This window comes from Drosophila obscura, unplaced genomic scaffold (assembly GCF_018151105.1).
Source record: "Drosophila obscura isolate BZ-5 IFL unplaced genomic scaffold, ASM1815110v1 contig_74, whole genome shotgun sequence".
Lineage (NCBI taxonomy): Eukaryota > Metazoa > Arthropoda > Insecta > Diptera > Drosophilidae > Drosophila > Drosophila obscura.
The window spans coordinates 458,707-481,570 of NW_024542866.1; the positions used below are offsets into that span (position 1 = coordinate 458,707).

Sequence of the window (22,864 nt, forward strand, 5' to 3'; positions counted from 1 at the left end):
TGATGGGTGTTATTTATGGAGCTAAACATCTAAATAAACTCATACTTAAAAAAAAACACCACATTATCCTCCCCGCAAGGAACCTCGACTGATCATAATGGCCGTGCCGAGCCCTGATGTATATCGATCTCTTAAAGTTAACATAACTCTCCAATGTTGTTTGCTTACTTGGCTCTAGTGCTTGTGCTCGTATATCATTGTGTCGTCCATCATCGGCTTTTGTTTTCTGTGCGAGTCTTGAAAAGGGCGTCTGCATTGCAGAACCACTTCAAATCCGATCATCACTGGACGTTTCTGACTGAAACACATCCCACAAATATTATAAACTTAGCGAAACTAAGCCAAACTCATTGTTATCGTCTAAAAACGGTTCCATCCGGGTCCGCCTTTTTTAGTTGCATATCTCGGCAAATCCTTCAATCGGCCCTGTGCTGCAAAATAAAAAATTATTCATTAAAACTCAAAATGGCGTTTATGGCATAAATGATAAGATTACACATATACTAACTAAGTATCGGGAACAAGTATCACGTGTGCCGCGACTCCCAATGTACCAACTGGTTTTTCATCGCAATTTTATACGTTTTGTTGTAATTTTTCCATAGCTTGCTTTGCTGGCCCGCACGAGAAGCGCTTGCTGCATGCCCTTCTGGACAACTACAACAGCTTGGAACGGCCAGTGGTCAATGAATCAGATCCATTGCAGTTGAGTTTCGGACTAACGCTCATGCAAATAATCGATGTGGTAAGTGCCAAGCTAAAAAATTATAGAGTCAGATTGGGTTCCATGTAGTTTCGGTTTCGGTTTTGCCTACATATACATAAATATATAAGTACATATCTAGCCAGAGCCCGTGTAAAGGAAAATTTTTGCACGGGGCGAAGTTGTTAAACGGCGCCCCATATCACCCTTTATATTCCACATTTTTGTTGGATGAAAATTAAATAAAAACGAGAAGGAACTTTGTGAGTCGCTTTTGTGGGCGACTTTATGTAGAATTTTAAAATATTTTAGATTCTAAACTTTTTTGCTACATCTAATGTCCTAGGGCATAACCCCCTGGTTCCCGATCGATAACCTTGCGATTACACTACCCGACACAATTTTTCCGCTTCGTACCAAACCAACTTTTTATACCCGTACTCAAAAAAGAGTTAAGGGGTATATTAGATTTGTGGTAAAAGGGGATGTGTGTAACGCAGAGAAGGAAACGTTTCCGACCCCATAAAGTATATATATTCTTGATCAGCATCAATAGCCGAGTCGATATAGCCATGTCTGTCTGTCCGTCCGTCTGTCCGTCTTGATGAGCGCCTAGATCTCAGAGACTATAAGAGCTAGAGCCACCAAATTTGGTTTCCACACTCATGTGATATCCCACTGCTACAAGTGTATTTCAAAATTTCGCCCCGCCCCCTTCCGCCCACACAAAGAACGAAAATCTGTGGCAGGCACATTTTTAAAGATACGATAAAACTAAAAACGCAGTATCGTAGAGAATGCCCATATCTACCAGATTGCCGAATCTGAACTAGATCAGATCATAATTATAGCCAGAATGAAGAAATTAATTTTCTGTTGGTTCCCTCTCTTTCTCCAGCGCTGCTGACGCTACTGATTCTCTTTCTCGCTCGCACACTCTGCTGCGTTCAGTGCGCGAGCAACCCCTAGCGGAGGAGATGTAGAATATAAATGGTACATGTACAATCTACATGTTAGATGTGGAATATACATTGTAGATGTAGATAACAGATGTAGCAAAAAAATGTTAAATGTAAAATTTTTTTTTTAATTTTTAAATTCTAATAAATAAAAAATCATAAGCTCAAAAATGTATATACTGACTGAGTACGGGTATAAGTAGAGTCGCGTCCCCAGAAGCGACTCACACGTTCCTTCTCGTTTTTGATAGATTTGGGGCTTTAAAAAGGCTTTATGACATTTTTTAAGAATTTAAATAAAATGAGTTTTTTTATGCCTTTTAACGCCTATTTTTTTACAACTTTAGTATCATACATCTGGTTGTAAGCATTTTTGCCATTCTAAAGAGCTATATGTGCAGGGTCTTCTTTTTGGGCCGAGGAGATCCTCAACGCAACCACAAGTTGCTCTGCTGCGTCGGACACGTGCCGACGAGCATCCTGTAGCCGCCGCCTTAGTCTCCTGACCTCTCGGCGTTTTGAATGTAGCTCGGCAGTCCACCAAACTACTTTCCTCGCGGCTCTGGGCGTGCTGCGTCCCAGCACTCTGTCGCACACACTGTGCACTACAGAGCGCAGTGCAGCCAGTCGGTTGTCCAACGGCGATTCGGCGATGTCCTCCGGCAATTCGGATGTCTCCCTTGCCACCTCTTCCTTGAACAATCGCCAGCGCGCATTGAAAAGCTTCCAGGACGGCACAGGAGCAATGCTCTCAACTGTGTCGGTCGGATCACGCGTCACCTCAACATGGATCATGTTGTGGTCGCTCGTATCCCATTCCCTCACTTCCCAAGCGTATGTGGCCTACATAGTCGCAGCTTGATTGGCGAATGTTACATCAATGTCGCTGTGAGCTCTGCGGTTATCGAATTTAATCACCCGACTGGCCTCGTTGAGCACGCCGGCTCGGTTCTCGGTAATACACTCAGACAGCAGCTCACCCCGTGCATAGTTAGCTTGCATGCTCGGAGAGTTTGCTAAACCACGCTGGGGATACTGCGTTCGCGTCGAGCCCAAAGATGACGGGAGTGCGACTGGCCAGCAACAGCACCGCATCTAGGTACCTGAGGTACGGCGCCAAGTCGGTGTTGAATTGGCAATATACCGAGCATAGGATGATTGAGCCAAATCTTCCTTGCACTCTGACGCATACTCCATGTTCGGTGGTAAGGGGGTCTATTGGCGTGCAGATGGCTTCCGGTTCATCGACGATGATTGCAGCTTTCGGGTTTCCGTCACGAAAGGGGCGGTCCTGGAATACTCGCATTCCCGAAGGAAGGCCAGTAATCCGCCCTGCTCTATCGACATACGGCTCCTGGATCAAGGCGAACAGATGGCCAGAGTTGCGGATGATGGATCCAAGATCCACCACAGCCGCTCGGCCACGGCCACTAATAGCTTGCATGAAGCTGAGCACCCTCGCCAATACCGCTGCGTAGATCGGGCATGCCGCTTACAGCGTGGAATGTGCTAACCCTTGAAGCGGCAGTTTCGGCAGTCCACCGGGTTGGGGCACTTCGAAACGTTGTGGCCGCGCTGTCCGCACCGGTGGCACACGTTCTCCTTTAGGCGGCACTGGGACAACTTGTGGTCGAAACCCACACACCTGTGGCAGGCGTAGGTCCTGACCAGGGAACGACAGCGGCATCGGAACCACTTGATATATACGCAATCGCGTAACACCACCTGTGCCTTCGCATCGACCTCCAGCATCACGTTGACCGTGGCGCCGTCGGTGACCGACCAGGGTTTGCTGCCCAGGTGAACCGTCTTTTTAAATTCCGCAGCGGAAATGGAATCCTCTAGGTTCTTGGTGAAGAGCTCCTCCATGAACTCTTCAGGCGTGATGGACGTGTCGACGTCATACACCACGACCTGAGGCCTGGTCTCCGGGCTCTTCCTCACTTCCAGTCCTGCTTCGTGGAACTTCGCGCTGTCCACTACCTTCTTGAGCTCACTGAACGAAGGCGTGCGAATGATCGCTCCTCCGCTCTTCAGCTCACGAACCTCGTGCACTCGGACTCCGAGTTTGGGCACAACGTCCTTCCTCACTCGCTCCACTAGTTGCTTCCCCGTCTCCTCCGGGTTCGTGCTCTTAATAAGAGCCGACCAGGTTTCGCGCGGCCTCGCGATCGGTGGGGCGACAGCGCTCGGTGCCGGCAAGCCTGGGAAGGCTGCCGCATACGCAGCGGTGGGAACAGCGGTGGTGGCAGCGTGGGCAGCGGCAGCGGGACTCTGTGGAGGCGGCATACGTGCCCTCTCCTCCAGGCGCACCTTGTCCCCAGCCAGAGCCATAACCAGCTCGTCGTACCTATTGGTAGCGACGAAGACTGCCATGGCGGCCTCCGGGGTCATGCCTCCATTGAGGACTGCCTCGCTAACGCTCATCCTAATGGACGATATCTCCGCAGCAACAGCCGAAAATCCAGCCGCAGCAATGTCAGTTGCCTGGCATGTGGCAGCGGTGACGGTAGCGGCGGTGGCAGCAGTGGTATTGGCAGCGGTGGGCGCGGCGACAGTGGTAGTGGCAGCAGTGGTGGCGGCGGCGCTGTTGGCGGTGGCCGACCCCGCCTACGGGCGGGGACACTCGACGACGAGCTCGCCCCAACACTAGCCAGGCTAGCGTCGCTGGCGTCGGCCTCCGTGTCCACCACCATGCTCTGGCTCCCTCTACCGGTTCTCTCTGACACTAAGCCTTAGCGGAGACACGAACCAAAAGCGCTGCTATCAGAGTTTTCAACCAAGCTTCGAAAAAAGCTCGACTAGAAAGCTCTAAAAGCTCAAAGCTAAACAGCTGATGTCGAGCTAAAGCACGTGGCCAAGTCCGTGCCAGTTCTTAATTGATTGTTAAGCATAGTATCTAGCCCTGCGGAATCGAAAAATTCCTGTCACACTCCATATAAAAAAAACTGTGACAGGAATGTTTCGTTTACGTATTCCTGGAGTGTGTATCCAGCAACACGAGCGGAATCCACAGATTTATATCGATAGTTGCCTATCAAGAACGTGTCTGGTCCCGCTCCCAGTGTGTGCGATCAAGTGATTCTGTTGGTGGCGGCAAAGATTCTATAACACAACAAGATGCGTAAAGAGGAAGAAAAAAATGTATGCCAGCAGCACAATTTTTAAAGAAATCTAATGAAAACGAAATTAAGGTACTGCAAAACTTACGAAAACAAATACGGACGGTGGTGCAGCGGCAAAGCTACATGTACCATTTAGATTCTACAACTCCTCCTCTAGAGAGCGCTCGCGTACATACCGCTGTGGCAACCCGGATCGCGGCCCTCTGGCAGGGCCAGCAACAGCCTCGAGACGAGATGGCAGCTCCAGCAACGGACTCTCGACAAGTTAGCAGCTTCAGCAACTACGACGACACGCGACAAGACATTGTAATAAAATATTAAGAAATAAAGAGTTATACTAAACGACAGATAGAGCGTACATTGGCCAAGCCGCCAAAACGCGGCAGAGTGTGCGAGCGAGAAAGAGAATGAGTAGCGTGTCTCTAGCTGAAGGAGGCGGGGGAAGCAACTGAAAATTAATTTCTTCATTCTGGCTGTAATTATAATCCGATCTGATTCAGACTCGGCAATCTGGTAGATATGGTCATTCTCTACGATACTGAGTTTTATCGTATCTTTAAAATTGTGCATGCCACAGATTTGTAGGGTCTTTTGTAGGGGATCTGAATCAGATCGGATCATAAATATAGCCAGAATGAAGAAATTCATTTTCAGTTGCTTCCCCCGTCTCCCCCTGAATGAAACACGGTACTGATTATCTTTCTCGCTCGCGCACTCTGCCGCGTTCAGTGCGCGAGTAACCCCTAGCGGAGGAGATGTAGAATATGAATGGTACATCTATAATCTACGTGTTAGATGTAAAATATACATTGTAGATGTAGACGTAGATTAGAGTTGTAGCAAAAAAATGTAAAATATAAAATTTTTTTTAATTCTAAAATTCTAAAAAATCATTTGCTCCAAAATGTATATGCTGACTGGGTACGGGTATAAGTAGAGTCGCGTCCCCAAAAGCGACTCACACGTTCCTTCTCGTTTTTTAATATTTTATTTTGTTTTTAAACCTTGAAAAAATTGATATTTTATCGATCAGTCAAATAGACTCAAGTGCTTATAACACTACTCGACAACATTGAACTTTTGATTTAAGCTGTGAACCAAAATGACTTTTTCTGATAGATTTCGGGATTTAAAAATTGTTGTAGTACTTTATTATTTTTTTTATGTTGTCATTTTTTTTAAGGAATTTTTAAAATCTGGTATTTTTTTTCTTGGTTTTTTTAGAGGTAGTGCTTCTATTTTTCACATAACTTTAGTATCTTATATCTTGTTGCATAGAACTTTGCAGTTCTGAAAAGCTAACAAACGCAGCTATAAATCCGACCCAAACCTTTTGTATCTGCAGCCTAACGCCTGGACGATATTAAGCTTTCAAATTCAAATTTCATCATTTTTTGCGGTATTATTTTTCGAAATGTTGATTTTAAAAACTCGGGAAAAGTCGAAAAAAATATCTCTTGGCCAACATTTTAGATAGACGCATTAAATGGGCGTCGTTTAAGCTATTGCTCATTAGAATCTATGGATAAACGGTCAATTTGGAGCCGTTTGACCAAAACAACTAAAAAATAATTTTACCTGAAATTAATGCTTTTTTTCTTCACATAACTTAAGTATCTTACGTCTGGTTGCATAGAACTTAGCAGTTCTAAAAAGGTGCTCAGTGCACCTATAAATCGTTCCCAGAAACTTTGTATCTGAAGCTTAACGCCTGGAAGATATTAAGCTTTCAAATTCAAATTTCATAATTTTTTGCGGAAATTTTTTTTTTACGAATTTTGACTTTAAAAACTCGAGTAAAGTCGAAAAAAAAATAATTCTTGACATGCATCTTTAGTTTTAGATAGACGCATTAGCTAAGCTCGTTTAAGGTATTGCTCATACCGTTAACCAAACATCAAAAGTGAAAAAATAGACAAAAAATACTTTTTACCAAAAATTCAACCCCCTTTCGTTTGCTTTGTTTCCAATTGGCAGTTGGGCCCGCAACATTCCAAAAAGTATTTTTTGTCTATTTTTTCACTTTTGAGGTTTGGTTAACGAATTTTAGCTCCACTGTTTATCCATAGATTTTAATGAAAAATACCTTAAACGACGCCTAATTAATGCGACTATCTAAAAATGTTGGCCAAAAATTATTTTTCTTTCAACTTTTCCCGAGTTTTTAAAGTCAAAATTTCGAAAAAAAAAAATACCGCAAAAAATGATGAAATTTGAATTTGAAAGCTTTTCAGGCAATAAGCTGCAGATACAAAGTGTCTGGGTCGGATTTTAAGCTGCATTTGTCAGCTTTTCAGAACTGCAAAGTTCTATGCAACCAGATATAAAATACTTAAGCTATGTGAAAAATAGAAGCACTACCTCTGAAAAAAATACCAGATTTTAAAAATTCTTAAAAAAAAAATTACACCATAAAAAAAAATTAAGTACTACAAAAATTTGTATTTCCCGAAATCTATCAAAAAAAGTAATTTTGGTTCACATCGTAAATAAAAAGTTCAATTTTGTTGAGAAGTGTAATCACTCGAAGCAAATAATATAATATTTTAAAAAATTACACTACTCGCCAAAATCGAACTTTTTTTATCCTCAAGGATCCAAACCGACTTTTTCTGATAGATATGGGGATTTAAATTTTTTAAAGAATTATGGTTTTTTCTATGGCAGAACTTTTTTTTGAAGAATTTTTGAAGTCTGGTATTTTTTTTAAAGCTTTTTTCAGAGGTACGCTTTTTTCACATAGCTCTAGTATCTTACGTCTGGTTGTAAAGAACTTTGCTATTTTGAAAAGATAATTAAAACAGCTAGAAGTTAAGCCTAAACACTTTGTGATTACAGCTTACCGTCTGGGAAATATAAAGCATTGAAATGCAAAAATGATGATTTTTGTGCGGTATTTTTTACGAAATTTTGACTTTAAAAACTCAGGAAAAGTCGAAAAAAACTTATATCCTGTGTCCTCTATTTTTTTGTTTATAGGTGCATTAATTTGGCGTCGTTTAAGGTATCGCTCATTAAAATCTATGGAGAGACTTTGGAGCTAAAATTCGTTAACCAAACTTAAAATATGGAAAAAAAATGAACAAAAAATACCTTTTGGAAGGTTGCGGGCCCAACTGCCAATTGGGAACAAAGCAAACGAAAAAAGGTTGTATATTTGGTACCTGATCGCGATCCCGATTCCCAATGGGCAGTTGAGCTCGCAACCTTCCAAAAGGTATTTTTTGTTCATTTTTTCCATATTTTAGGTTTGGTTAACGATTTTAGCTTAAGTCTCTCCATGATTTTAATGAGCGATACTTAAACGACGCCAATAATGCACCTAAAACAAAAAAATAGACACAGGATATACGTTTTTTCGACTTTTCCTGAGTTTTTAAAGTCAAAATTTCGTAAAAAATACCGCACAAAATCATCATTTTTGCATTTCAATGCTTTATATTTCCCAGACGAACTGTAATCACAAAGTGTTTAGGCTTAACTCTAGCTGTTTTAATTATCTTTTCAAAATAGCAAAGTCTTTACAACCAGACGTAAGATACTAGAGCTATGTGAAAAAACAAGCGCTACCTCTGAAAAAAGCTTAAAAAAAAATACCTGTTTTCAAAAATTCTTCAAAAAAAAGTTCTGCCATAGAAAAAAAAAAAATAACATCAAACCATTTCTAAGCCCCAAATCTTTAAGAAAAAGTTCGTTTTGTTCCTTCAGGAAAAATCGTGTTGACTAGTGTTATGAGAAATACGTTGTACGAAAAGAAATTAAATAATATTTCCAAGAAAAAAAGAAAAACAACCGCCTGTGTACTGACATATTACAGCAAGTACTGCAGCAAATCCAAAATCCCCCTCCCCCGCAAAAAAATTAAAACAAAACAAGACGCCAGCGCGCTGGTGCAAAGTCCATCCAAGCGTATAAGAAGCTCAAGTTTTGTGACTAGCAACGCAGAGGCTGTCAAGTACAGGCAAGTCAAGTATATACAAGGGCGTACCTAGGTTTTTAGCGAAGGGGGGCCCCCTTTTTGTGCCCCGTAAATATGTTCGCTGGGAGTCATTTATTGTATTGACTCGGAAAATCACATTAAACAGCAAAAATGTTCAATGTAAATTAAATTACAATTTTGTTTCATACTAAGAAGTATACCGAAGGGGTTAGTCGCTTCCCCCCTGGGTACGCCCTTGCATATGCATATATTGTATACATAAATACGCGTATAAGAAGAGAAAAATATGCCCACAAAGAAATGAAGGATAGACAGTGGAACAAAAATGTATTTGAGGTTTGTTATTTATTTGATATTTGGAATGAAAAAGTTGAGAGAATGTTATAAAAGGGAGTATTTAGTATAAATTATTGAAAGAGTAGTAATATATAGTAGCATGATTAATTATAATAATAAATAATAATATGAAATCTATTTTTTTTTTTACTTATAATGTATGACAGTATTGATTCTCTGATCTCTTTAGCCTCATTTTTTTACCTATTATTTTTTTTGAAAAGTCTTTGCTTGTGCTAACTGATGTCTCGCTTTCAAAAGTATACAAATAGTCTTGAATATTTTCTACATCAATAATAATGTTATGCAGAAGGCACTTTGCTTTTATTAATATTATGGCCGTTTTAGGAACAAAATCTATTTCTCTTTTCATCAAGCGCCACTTTTCCGTTAAAATGCCAAATTCGATACAACGGCGGGCAGAAGAAGGTCTTTCATTAAAAACTGATATTGATTCAGTTGAACGTCTTGGGTAGGGCCTCATGAGGTATTTGGTCAATGGATATGCTTAATCTCCAATAAAAACGAGAAGGAACGTGTGAGTCGCTTCTGGGGACGCGACTCTACTTATACCCGTACTCAGGCAGTATATACATTTTTGACCATATGATTTTTAAGAATTTTAGAATTAAATAAAAAATTTTACATTTACATTTTTTTTGCTACATCTGTTATCTACATCTGCATATACAATGTATATTATACATCTCCTCCTCTAGGGGTTGCTCTCGCACTGAACGTGGCAGAGTGCGCAAGCGAGAAAGAGATAGGTAGTGGGTCTCTGGCTGAAGTAGGCGGGGGAAGCAACTGAAAAGTTCTGCATTCTGGCTATAATTATGATCCGATCTGATTTAGATTCGGCAATCTGGTAGATATGGGCATTCTCTACGATACTGCGTTTTTAGTTTTATCGCATCTTTAAAATTGTGCCTGCCACAGATTTTCGTCCTTTGTGGGGGCGGGGCGATGTTTTGAAATACACTTGTAGCAGTGTGATATCACGTGAGTCTGGACATCAATTTTTGGTTTCTCTAGCTCTTATTGTCTCTGAGATCCAGGCGCTCATCAAGACGGATGGACGGACAGACGGGCATGGCTATATCGACTCGGCTATTGATGCTGAACAAGAATATATATACTTTATGGGGTCGGAAACGTTTCCTTCTCTGCGTTGCACACACCCACTTTTACGACAAATCTTATATACCCCTTAACTCTTTTTTGACTACGGGTATAAAAAGGAGCTTTAATATCTGACTTTGGCAATAATTCTTCCGAAGGAATGTCCAACTCATTTTGAATGATTGCCTTTTGAAGTCTTGATGCAGCAAATATTCCTCCATTACTTTGAATACCTTTAAATCCCAACTCAATAAAAATAAATTTAGAATTGGAGTCAGCAACGCCTTGAAGAACAATTGAAAACAATTTTGTATAATTAAAAAAAATCGAGCCAGTACTTTTTGGACATTTTATTCGGCAATGTTTGCCATCAATGGCCCAATACAATTAGGGAAACTGGACTTTTCGAAAAAGTCGTGCGCAATTTTTTTTTACTCCGTGCAGTTTGGTGGCATCATATGAGTCATGTGTAACTCTTCCCAAATAGCCGAGCAAGTTTCCGGGATTATTTTCCGCAAAGTGCTTTCGGCAATTCGAAAGCGAAATGAAGGAGCTCTCATGGAAATGCCAGTCGACAAATATCTGAAACATTTAAATTTTTTTATTTTTAGATGAGCATTGCAAGAAAAACCTCAAATATTTAAAAGACGAATTTGCAAGGCTAAGCGAAATGTGCCAAAAAAAAAAGCATCAGGAGCAGCACCAGCGGAGCCCCACATAACGAAATTTAAATTTTTTAAAAATTGATATGGTATCAAAAGCTTCTGATTTAAAATTAGGACATTTTTCGAGCATTTTGACAATGCTGCCAGTAAAGCTATTAGGGCCTGTGGTGATTCCGTCCACAGTAATAAATAAAGGGCGAAGTGGTAATTCATTCGCATGCAACAAGCACACAAGCCACTAGCCACTGCAAGGGTCGATTGAGATGTTTTTCCAATAAGGAAATGACTCCATTTTTATGTCCAGTGTTCACTGCAGTTCCATCACATCCAATTGCCACAAGAGTTTTCCAATTGTGGCTGCTTTTCCCGAATCAATAGAAAGATGTCCGATGTATTCTGAGCCCGGCTGAGATATTAATGATATATGTTCTTCAGTGATGGTTTTTCGAGAAGAAATATTTTCATAACAGGCCATAAATAAAGTTTTGTCTTTACGACCGTCAAAATAAATAGCCATCATAGGGTTTATCTCGTTGAACACACTACAAATATTTGCGAACTTTTTCGCGCTTTATGTTACTTAGGTCTATTACATTTTATTATACCCGTACTCAAAAAAGAGTTAAGGGGTATATTGTATTTGTGGTAAGAGTGGATGTGTGCAACGCAGAGAAGGAAACGTTTCCGACCCCATAAAGTATATATATTCTTGATCAGCATCAATATCCGAGTCGATATAGCACAATTTTAAAGATACGATAAAACTAAAAACGCAGTATCGTAGAGAATGCCCATATCTACCAGATTGCCGAATCTGAATTCAGATTTGGCAATTTGGTAGATATGGGCATTCTCTACGATACTGCGTTTTTAGTTTTATCGTATCTTTAAAATTGTGCCTGCCACAGATTTTCGTCCTTTGTGGGGGCGGAAGGAGGCGGGGCGAAATTTTGATATACACTTGTAGCAGTGTGATATCACATGAGTCTGGAAACCAAATTTGGTTACCCTAACTCTTATAGTCTCTGAGATCCAGGCGCTCAACAAGACGGACGGACGGACGGACGGACAGACAGACATGGCTATATCGACTCGGCTATTGATGCTGATCAAGAATATATATACTTTATGGGGTCGGAAAATTTTCCTTCTCTGCGTTACACACATCCACTTTTACCACAAATCTAATATACCCCTTAACTCTTTTTTGAGTACGGGTATAATTATGTTTGAAAAAAAAATATTTTGGCATATGACATTTCAAACCATCTTCATGCGGAACCTCAAGATGAAGTGATAGAACTTTAATTTTTATTTAACATTTTTTATTTTTATGAGGTCATCAATTAACAATCCAGGAGTTAAGAAAAGAAAAAAATTATTTTTTAAATGACGACACTTATGCCCCCCCGGCGGCCCCCGGCCCCCCCCCCCCCCCCCGGCGGCGACCCGGGCCACCTACTTCAACCTATCTAACTAACTTTTATTTACTCTCTTTACAGGATGAAAAGAATCAATTGCTTATAACAAATATTTGGCTTAAATTGGTAAGTTGTCTGGTTTGTTAGATTAAATTCACAGTGGAAAAAATACATTGTATTTTATATTATACTAGGGAGCAAGCCCCCTGCTCACTAGTGTAATGGATAACGATTAGTAGGAAAGATGTTTAACTCAGATATTGACCAGCACGCTATTATTTCGGCTACTGTCTCGTCGGCAAAAGGGTGGTATTCGTTTCTTGTCAATTCTGAGAGCTACGGCGTCTCTATATGGGCAGTTCCTATCTGGCGTTACTTTACATTCGTACGACAAAATGTTGAAAAAAATAGTCAAAAATCTGAAATTTGGGAAAAAGATTATCCTCGTTGAATAAACTTTAGTTAGACCTATATTCACTAAAAAAAAATGGAAATAATCGAGCGTACGGTTTTAAAGATATAAGCCAAGGTATGACCTAAAAGTGCGTTACATAAAACAGAAGTGGTTTTCGAGGTTTGGGTACAAAATGGAAAAACTCTGCGAATTGGATAGGGCTATCTGTTTAACATTTTTTGTGCTAATAAATGAAGTATTGAGAGTTAATTTTCAAACTTATTAAATGTAAAAACTTTTCCTCTTTTTTTGTTAAAAGTCCGCGGAGGCATCTGGCGAACGTTACTGGCGTGACGTTACCAAATTCCGCGATTGTAAAAGCCTAAAAATATACTGTTAGCCGAGGTTGGACAAACACTCTGATAATGGTTTTAGGTAGTTTAATATGTTAGAAAGACTTTAAGGAGAAACTTTTATCAAGAATCATCTTCTTCCTAGGAGATAATAGTAAAAGAAAACATGTCTATAAAAATACCAGAAAATACCAAAAACGTGAACTTTTGCTTATTTTCATAGCTTTTAGGATGAAAGTTAATGAAATTATATGTCAATTAAGTAAATTATTTACCTTTCAATAAATTTAGAAAAAATTATCCGGAAAAAATTATATGGAAATCGGTTTTTATTGACTTTTTATGATTTTTGGCCTGGTGGACCTTTTGGCGGAACTTTTACATCAACAAAAGTTAAAAAAGTCATAACATTACTCCTCATTCAGCGATTTTCAAAAATTGAACTGTTTTGCAAAGCTTTCAGCTACATATTAAGAAAAAAATATCTAGGTTTAAAATCGCCCGATAAGGAGTAAAGTTATGACTGAAATTTTGAAATTTTTGGAAAAAAATCAAAAATAATTTTAGTACCTGTAACTTAAAAACGCGATCTGATGGAAAAAAAATAGAGATCATATTTGAAATCAGCGACCCCAAATTAGTAAAAAACTTCAATCAGTTTTCAATCAACATATGGCTCAGTAATAGTTATTTAATTAAAAAAAAATTAACAACATTTTTTTTTCATCAAGTTTGTTGGCTGGGATTGGCAATTGGCAATTGTGCTTTTATTAGCTTTATGTTAAATCATATTAAAGTAGCTTCCTACGTACATTTAATCTCTAAACAAAATATTTATAATTTAAGAAAATCTTATAAAAGAAAAATTTTTGATTAGTTACAAGTACATTATAATACTTATAACTTTCTTTTTGGACTACCGATTTGAATGAAATAAATTTTATCTCATTTAAAATATGTTTACCTAAATGATTTTAGATCAAAACTTTTACTTTTGTGGCTATTTTTTTTTATTCATTTTTATACAAGAAAATATTTTTCTTTTCGGTAATTTTTTGTTTTTTTTTTTCAATACTGTAACGAATGTGTTGGGCAAATTCAAAACCAATGAAGGCACGGCTTAAAGACAGTATTGTTGTCGGGTTTTGGATTTTTTTTAATCTGAATACGGTTAACGGTTTTCAAGTTAGTCAACTATACATATGTAAGGGAAGTGCCTTTATTTTGGATATAACGGTAACTCGATCTGATAGGAAAAAACCAAGTACAGGGTTGGATTCAGCGTCCCCGATTACCTTAGAAACAACATTTAGTTCTTAATCAACAAAACCCTTGTTCCCATGTGTAATTAAAGAGCGTGTGAAAAGAATTAAAGCCATAAACAAGTACATTTACAGAACCGGAGAGAAAACAACACTTTTGGCCAATATAATTCACTTATACCCACACGCAACACAAACGAACAAGCCCACCCTCGGTCATAAATTGCCAGTGCTATTAAATCACTATGACCCCTTTCTCAAGGCCGCTAACTACAGGGGCTACCAGGGGGGGGTATCATTATAAAATTTTTGTATTATTAGTTAAAATGACATCTAAGTAAATACTAAACGCTTAACTCTTAACATTTAAAAACTTCAATAATTCCCCTAGAAATATTAAATATATGTACCAATTTACAAGTTTCAATTTACTTCCCCTTCTTCGAATTTCTCTTTTTTTTTTATATTGCTGCGCTACAGCTGATCGCTCTCTCCTAAATTTGAGCTCAGAGCTCTTGGCTCGCTCCCCTTTGTGGTCATTGAAGTTTTAAATGAAATAATATTCCCATCGCAAAATTAAAACGTTTATTCACTCTGCTCCGGTCCTTCGGCGAAAGCGCTTTCACGATGCCTGCTGTAGATTTTGAGCGTTATGCAATTATGTTTAACGCCCACGCTACTCGCGCTAATTTTCCTCCACGTAAACACCTTTCTCGGGATCACTCGCTTTCCTTTTAATCAGTATTTAAATAAAAAATTCTTTTTTTTTCCCCGACGAAACCACGATATTATCTGAGCTACGCTCTCTGATGCTTAACTCCGACTATCTGTCTGTTCTTTGCCCTTCTGGTCAATGTCGAATTTCGATCTCGCCTCGCACTCTGTGCGTTCCCATTGTTTTTCATTCCCCGCCGCTTTATATTTCCCACATTTATGATGCATTGGGGTTCGGTCAACGCTTTGGCGCTGCTTTTTGCGTGAGTTTATGAGTATATGTCTGTGAGTATATATACATATGTCTGTTTTCGAGGTTAAGCACTAAAACGCAGCCCACTGTACAGGGCACAAATGAAAAGAACGATCGCCATTCTGCCTTGACTCTCGAAGCCTACTTTCCATTTTCGACCATAGTCCTGTCAACTTTCCTTCTCCTTCACCCCAAATGTGCACCTTGCCCAGTAGATGGCGTTGCTTGCCCCTTCTGCGCTGTTAAAGCGCATAGTTTAAAGGAACTTCAGCTTACTTTAATAAAACCTAAGGAGGAACCTTACACTCGTTTCGCTCGTTCGACAACCCCCAAGTTTTGTATATTCTTTTATATATATTTATTAAAAGGTTATTTTTCTTTTGTATTATGTACATACTTGCAAATGTATTTGATAGATTTCACTGAACTGCAGAACTCAACATTAATGTGGCGCATAGGAGAATATAGTTCTACCCATCGATTGTCAATGTGAATGTTTGCGTTGTTGATTTTTGTTATAAATGATTGTCTACCATTATCAATATTTCTTTTTCGATATATTGGATATCCATCGACGTTTGTGATCGTCTCACTGCACAAGGGGCAGACTCCCGTTTTTTTGGCATAAAGTCGTAAATTGTTGTAAAATCTATTTTGAATTTAACTTAATATTTTGAGAGGGCACACATTGGGTACATCCAAATAATAAACAAAAACTTTTTAGTGGTAACGGTGCATTTTTGCAGTGTCAGATGTCAAAATTGGCACGGAAGATTTCACTCAACTTTGCACTTCTGTTGTAAAAACACCAGGTATCCAAATCTTTGTTAAAAAAATGCAAAATGACCCTTAGTCAAGGAGTTGCCGAATATAATTATTATTCGATTTCGAATTATGCGTTCAATGTTGTAGTTGTGGATTGTCTTGGTTATGTCTTATTTAAGAAAAAATCTAAGCAAAGTGTTTTTGTATTGTGGACTAAAAAACTATTTTCTGCCAATTTGTGCCAAAAAGTAATAACGCAAATGTATACTCTTAACTGTGATTTTAAACTTGGTATTACTACTTTTTACCCAATTTTGCCCATTCTCTTCATATTTTACATTTTAAACCAAGTTTGAAGTTAGCCATTCTGTACTACTGGATGTGTGCAAAACAATGGAAAACAAAATGAAACGAGAAGGAACGTGTGAGTCGCTTCTGGGGACGCGACTCTACTTATACCCGTACTCAGTCAGTATATACATTTTTGAGCTTATGATTTTTTAGAATTTTAGAATTAAAAAATAAAATTTTACATATTACATTTTTTTGCTACAGCTCTTATCTACATCTACAATGTATATTTTACATCTAACATGTAGATTATAGATGTAACATATTCTACATCTCCTCCGCTAGGGGTTGTTCGCGCACTGAACGCGGCAGAGTGTGCGAGCGAGAAAGAGAATCAGTACCGTGTTTCATGCATGGGGAGACGGGGGAAGCAACTGAAAATGAATTTCTTCATTCTGGCTATAATTATGATCCGATCTGATTCAGATTCGGCAGTCTAGTAGATATGGGCATTCTCTACGATACTGCGTTTTCAGTTCTATCGTATCTTTAAAATTGTGCCTGCAACAGATTTTCGTCCTTTGCGGGGGCGGAAGGGGGCTGGGCGAAATTCTGAAATACACTTGTAGCAGTGTGATATCACAAGAGTCTGGAAACCAAATTTGGTTTCTCTAGCTCTTATAGTCTCTGAGATCTAGGCGCTCATCGAGACGGACAGACAGACAGACAGACAAGACAGACTTAACTCTTTTTTGAGTACGGGTATAAAGAAATCGAAAATAATATCAAAGCTGCTCATAAATTGGGGCTTAATATTAGAGCAATTGTATGTGACCAAGGCTCAAATAACCGGAAAACACAAATTTCATAATTTTTTGGTGTATTTTTTTTTCGAAATTTTGACTTTAAAAACTCGGGAAAAGCCGAAAGAAAAATAATTCTTGGCCATTTTTAGTTTTGGATAGATGCATTACGGTATTGTTCATTAAAATCTATGGATAAACGGTGGAGCTAAAATTCGTTAACCAAACCTCAAAAGTGAAAAAATAGACCAAAAATACTTTTTACCAAAAAATCAACCCCATTTCGTTTGCTTTGTTTCCAATTGGCAGTTGTTCCCGCAACCTTCCAAAAAGTAAAAAATACCACAAAAAATTATGAAATTTGAATTTGAAAGCTTTATATCTTCCAGGCGTTACGCTGCAGATACAAAGTGTCTGTGTACGATTTATAGTTGCATTTATCATCTCTTCAGAACTGCAAAGTTCTATGCAACCAGATATAAGATACTTAACTTCTGTGATTAATAAAAGCACTAAACGACGCCTAATTAATGCGACTATCTAAAAATGTTGGCCAAAAATTATTTTTCTTTCAACTTTTCCCGAGTTTTTAAAGTCAAAATTTCGAAAAAAAAAATACCGCAAAAAATGATGAAATTTGAATTTGAAAGCTTTTCAGGCAATAAGCTGCAGATACAAAGGGTCCGGGTTGGATTTATAGCTGCGTTTGTCAGCTTTTCAGAACTGCAAAGTTATTTGCAACCAGATATAAGATACTTAAGTTATGTGAAAAATAGAAGCACTACCTCTGAAAAAAAAAAACCAGATTTTAAAAAATTCTTTAAAAAAAAACTACACCATAAAAAAAAAACAATAATTCGTGCAAAATTTTTAAACCCCAAAATCTATAAGAATCTATATTTTGGGCCACAGCCTAATTCTAGTGTTGACTACTTTAATCCAATGCTCTTCGAATTCAACGTAATCATTTCAAACGGGGCGTGCGGTCGCTCTGGGCGCGCCCATACCCGTACCAGTCAGTATACTTTTTGTCTATGTTTTAGACAAAAAAAAATTACTTACGCCCCCTACCCGCTCGGTTGTACAATGTACTGCCTTTGCACATCTCCTCCGCGGGGTTGCCGGCTGAACGCGGCGTGTGCGGCGGGGAAGGTTTCGTGTCGTGGGGGGGGGCGGGAGCACTGAATTTTCCATCGGCTAATTTGTCCGTCTGCGTTCGGCGCGGGGCCCCCGGTCGTCAAAGGCCCCACGTTTTCGCCTTGTGGGGCGGGGGGGCGGGGCGGATCCGTGCGGTGCACTAGTCGACCGGGCCCTGCCTAGCTCGGAGGCGCTCACAAGCGGACAGCAGCGCGGACAGCGGACAGCGGCGCAGCGGCTCTGCTCGGCTTGTGCTTGTATCTATGGGGTCGGAAACGTTCCCTCGTACACACACCACACCAAATCTATACCCTTAACTCTTTTTTGAGTACGGGTATAAAAATGTTGTCAATGAAAATCATTACCTCAAAAAGTACAAGTGGAAACTGTGAACCGGATGATGACTACATGCTTATACATGTGATTGATGAGGCAAAGCGAGAAATTCAAGTCGAAATCTCGGAGACCAAAGAACAGTTACCTTGCCAAGAGGTTGCCTTAGAAAAATGCAATAATGAACATAGCCCTCATATAACCGAGACTATGGATTTTTCTTCCACTAATATTATTAGTGCAAGTAGTGAAAACGCATTGCGTTATTTTACAGGTTTTGTGTTGTATAAGTCGCAACAAAAGTTTAATTGCGACATTTGCGTCGAACTTTTAAAGGACAACATTGTGCACTGCGAAAATTGTTCAATAAAAACTTTCAAAGTATTAATAATAATTTAAAGCTCAAGGGCCCATAAGACGATGCGGAATATCAAGCAAATTATTTATAACCAATGCATTTTACAAACTGAAAGCGATGTGAGATACAGCAATTGGTTTTCTGAAACACACGTCTGCAATGCACATAGAAAACATATTCTTAATTATTTTCAGCTAGTTCTGCTTCAAAAGAATAGTATTTGGCTTTCAGAAAAATTATAAGGTACGTCTGGAAATCAGAGTTCAAATAAGATAAAAATATTAAAGTCTTAAACACACAATAAAATACGTTTGTTCACATGTATGTATATATTATATTATTATTATTTACACATATTTTTATATAAAAACGAACATCAAAACAAAAAATAAATGACAAAAAAGATTTTCGTTGCTAGGCGTCAGAGTCAGAGGACACAAATACAGGCATAGTTACACACGCACACGGTTTATATTCGACACAGCTGCAAAGGCGCTCTCTCTCGGCTCAAGCCGGAGAGAGCCGGGTGCCCTGCCGAAGCTATCGGCTCCCGACCCGAAGGCCTGGGAGCCAATCTTCCAAAAATTTTATGCAGGCAGTTTTTAGTCGATTTGACGCCTCTATGTGTTGTTTGCTTAGTGGTTATGTTCTAAAAAAGCTTTTAAAATAAATTCTTAAAAAAAGGTCTGCATATGAAAAAATTCACTTACTGTAACTGTTGATTAGCAACTTTTGTTAAGGGTCAAATTTCCAATTTCCATTTACTCTTTACTAATTTAAGTTAAATGCGGGACCAACGGACGACAACGGAGATTGTGCAAAACGAGTTTATATGTTCCTGGTGGCCAAGTCGGACGTCGGATGCGGTTTAACCTTCGCCTGGTTCTGGTCCTTACCAATCTTTAGCGAGGACGCTCGGGTGGCTCCTTAGTTTGCTAAGTATCTTGTGGCTTGCTTGTTAATAATGTCACCGACTAAGGGGACTCCAAGGTCTTTGGCGATGTCTCTATTACGGATATACCATTGAGCACCACAGATCTTTCGGAGGGTCTTGTTCTGAAATACCCTGACCCTGTCAAGGTTCGTTTTCGTTGCGATACCATAGACCTGGATGCGATACCTCCATGCAGGCACCAGGATTACCTTATATATGCGTATCTTGTTGGCCAGGCTGAGCGTGTTGTTAGGCTTAAGAAGCCAGTTAAGTTTTCTAGCCTTGATTTCCAAGGCGCTTCTGACCATCCTTGTATGGCTGGCAAAGGTCATGCGGGTTTCCAGCGTGATTCCCAGGTAGTTATGTTTCTTTCGCTGCTCCAACAGCTCGCCGTGAAGAAATACCCCAGGGCACGTTCCTTTTCTATGCGTGTGTGTCACTACACTTCTCAGGGTTCTCACTGATTTTTCACCTACATGCCCAGTTATCAAACCTTTTAAGGTACCGCTGTAGGTTGTCCGCGGCGTCGTAAACGCAGTTGGCCCTTGACAGAACTGCCGTGTCGTCGGCAAATATGGCAAGTTTCCATCGATTGGCTGGGACGTATTGTCAACGCTATCTTTAGGCATATCGTGCGTGAAAAGGCTGTTCAGCGTTGGCCCTAGCACGCTGCCTTGCGAGACTGCGGCTTCAATCACTTTCACCGTGGAAACTGCTCCGCTCTGTGCGACTTGGAACGTTCTTTCCTTTAGGAAGCTTCCAATATACAAAAAAAACTATAAATAATTTTAGGTTAAATGAAAATATTTAAAAGATATCAATGCACAGAATTCCAAAATTAGTCAGATTGAAAAATTAGTATTGGCTCAAGTTTCAATGAGGCTTTTTAAATTTCGCTGAAATCGGAATAAATGACTTCTGTTTTTGTCCCGCGCGGATTCCTTGAAATTTTGTTATTATCTTGGAAACAGTAAAGGGTATAGGCATTGGGCTACACAAATAGAGACCTAAAGAGTATTATAGAGCTACTGAGGTACGGGCAGCCACCACCAGCACCGACTTTTTACACTCTTTCTAAGTGACCTGCCTTCATTATTATTAAACTCTCCTCTCCTATATGCGGATGATTTCAGTATATGCAATCGGGCCTCAAAACGTTGTAGCTTACGCTTACCTTTTACTGTCTGGGAACTATGAAGCTTTCAAGTGTCAAATTTTTGACGTTATTTTATTTCGAAATTTTTTACTTTAGTCTGGTTTCCCAGCCTGAAATTTCCCAAAAAATCCTAGAAATTCCTCAAATAATAGCCAGTGGTACAGAATAACGTAATTCTACCTTGGTTTGCTATTTGCACTGCCCACTGCATATAATTATTGTAACCACTTATAATTACGAACGGCAGCGGCCGTTCTTTCGCCTCTTTATATCGCCTTCTTCGTTTCGCTACTGCAGCTGCAGCATCTATGCTGTTCTCTCGCATTCTCTCTCTCTATATATCGCTCGTACTCGGCTTAGCAGCCACCCGAGCTTCTATCGCTTCTTCCGTTCTCTCTCTCGCTTGCATTAGGGCACGGGCACTTCGGTCCGCCTGCCCTCTTATAGACTGGAACTGATCTTAAGCTTATATGGTCGCTAATCGCTCCTACTCACTTCTGTCGTCTTGATCATAGAACATATTCGGTCTCACATTCGGACATACGAATCGCATACGAATATCTCGCAACTAATAAACTAAATATGTATATAACTACCTAAAATCGACTTCTTATTTAGAATAAATTCAATAGCTTGTGAAAAAGCTCGCTAGTTCAACAAGTATAGTTCTCAAAATAAACTTAAAACGAGAAGGAACGTGTGAGTCGCTTCTGGGGACGCGGATCTACTTATACCCGTACTCAGTCAGCATATACATTTCTGAGCATATGACTTTAAGAATTAAAAAAAAAATTTTACATTTTACATTTTTTTGCTACATCTGGTATCTACATCTACAATGTATATTATACATCTAACATGTAGATTCCACATGTACTATTTAGAATATACATCTTTTTCACTAGAGGGCGCTCGCGCACTGAACGAGGCAGAGTGTGCGAGCGAGAAAGAGAATGAGGAGCGTCAGCAGCGCTGGAGAAGGAGAGGGAACCAACAAAAAATTAATTTCATCATTCTGGCTATAATTATGATCCGATCTAGTTCAGATTCGGCAATCTGGTAGATATGGGCACTTTCTAGGATACTGGGTTTTTAGTTTTATCGTACCTTTAAAAATGTGCCTGTCACAGATTTTCGTCCTTTGTGGGGGCGGAAGGGGGTGGGGCGAAATTTTGAAATACACTTGTAGCAGTGTGATATCACATGAGTCTGGAAACCAAATTTGGTTTCTCTAGCTCTTATAGTCTCTGAAATTCAGGCGCACATCGAGACGGACAAACAGACAGCTATATCGACTCGGCTATTGATGCTGATCAAGAATGTATATACTTTATGGGGTCGGAAGCGTTTCCTTCTCTGCGTTGCACACATCCACTTTTACCACAAATCTAATATACCCCTTAGCTCGTTTTTAAGTACGGGTATAAAAAACTAAGAGCTAGTTTTGTTATCATTGGAGTGCGAAGTCAAAGTTAATAACCTTCAATGAGGTCCTTCACTTGGTATACTCCTGTATTTTCGCCAGTGACTCGTTGGCTACGGTAGGCTCCATAATATTTATCAGAACTTGATTGTTGTAGGCCACAATGAACTGTGCCTTCAACGAGTTCCTCCCTGGCTTCCAATGCAACATGCCCACACCACGAACTGCATATTCAGATGGTATGGATGGATATTCAGATATATGTACGTATATTCAAGTATTTACAGATATATCCATATAAATAATAAGAATTCCAGGGTTCAAAAGTAGGCTTTTAAAAAGGATGTTTTTATTTAACCGAACTTATATTAGAACATGGGATATGACACTGAATTCTCCAGCTCAATGTTAGAAAAA

The 22,864-nt window shown here is 39.5% G+C and overlaps 1 protein-coding gene across 5 annotated transcripts in view; it reads left to right on the forward strand.

Annotated features, from left to right (window-relative positions):
* LOC111075299 (neuronal acetylcholine receptor subunit alpha-7) overlaps positions 1–22,864 on the forward strand; it is a 161,042-nt gene that overhangs the window by 52,210 nt on the left and 85,968 nt on the right. For all 5 annotated transcript variants that reach the window (XM_041595670.1, XM_041595671.1, XM_041595673.1 and 2 more), the window contains 2 exons: positions 606–745; positions 12,353–12,397. In XM_041595670.1, coding sequence (XP_041451604.1) covers positions 606–745; positions 12,353–12,397 — 185 coding nt within the window. The remainder of the gene's footprint in view (positions 1–605; positions 746–12,352; positions 12,398–22,864) is intronic.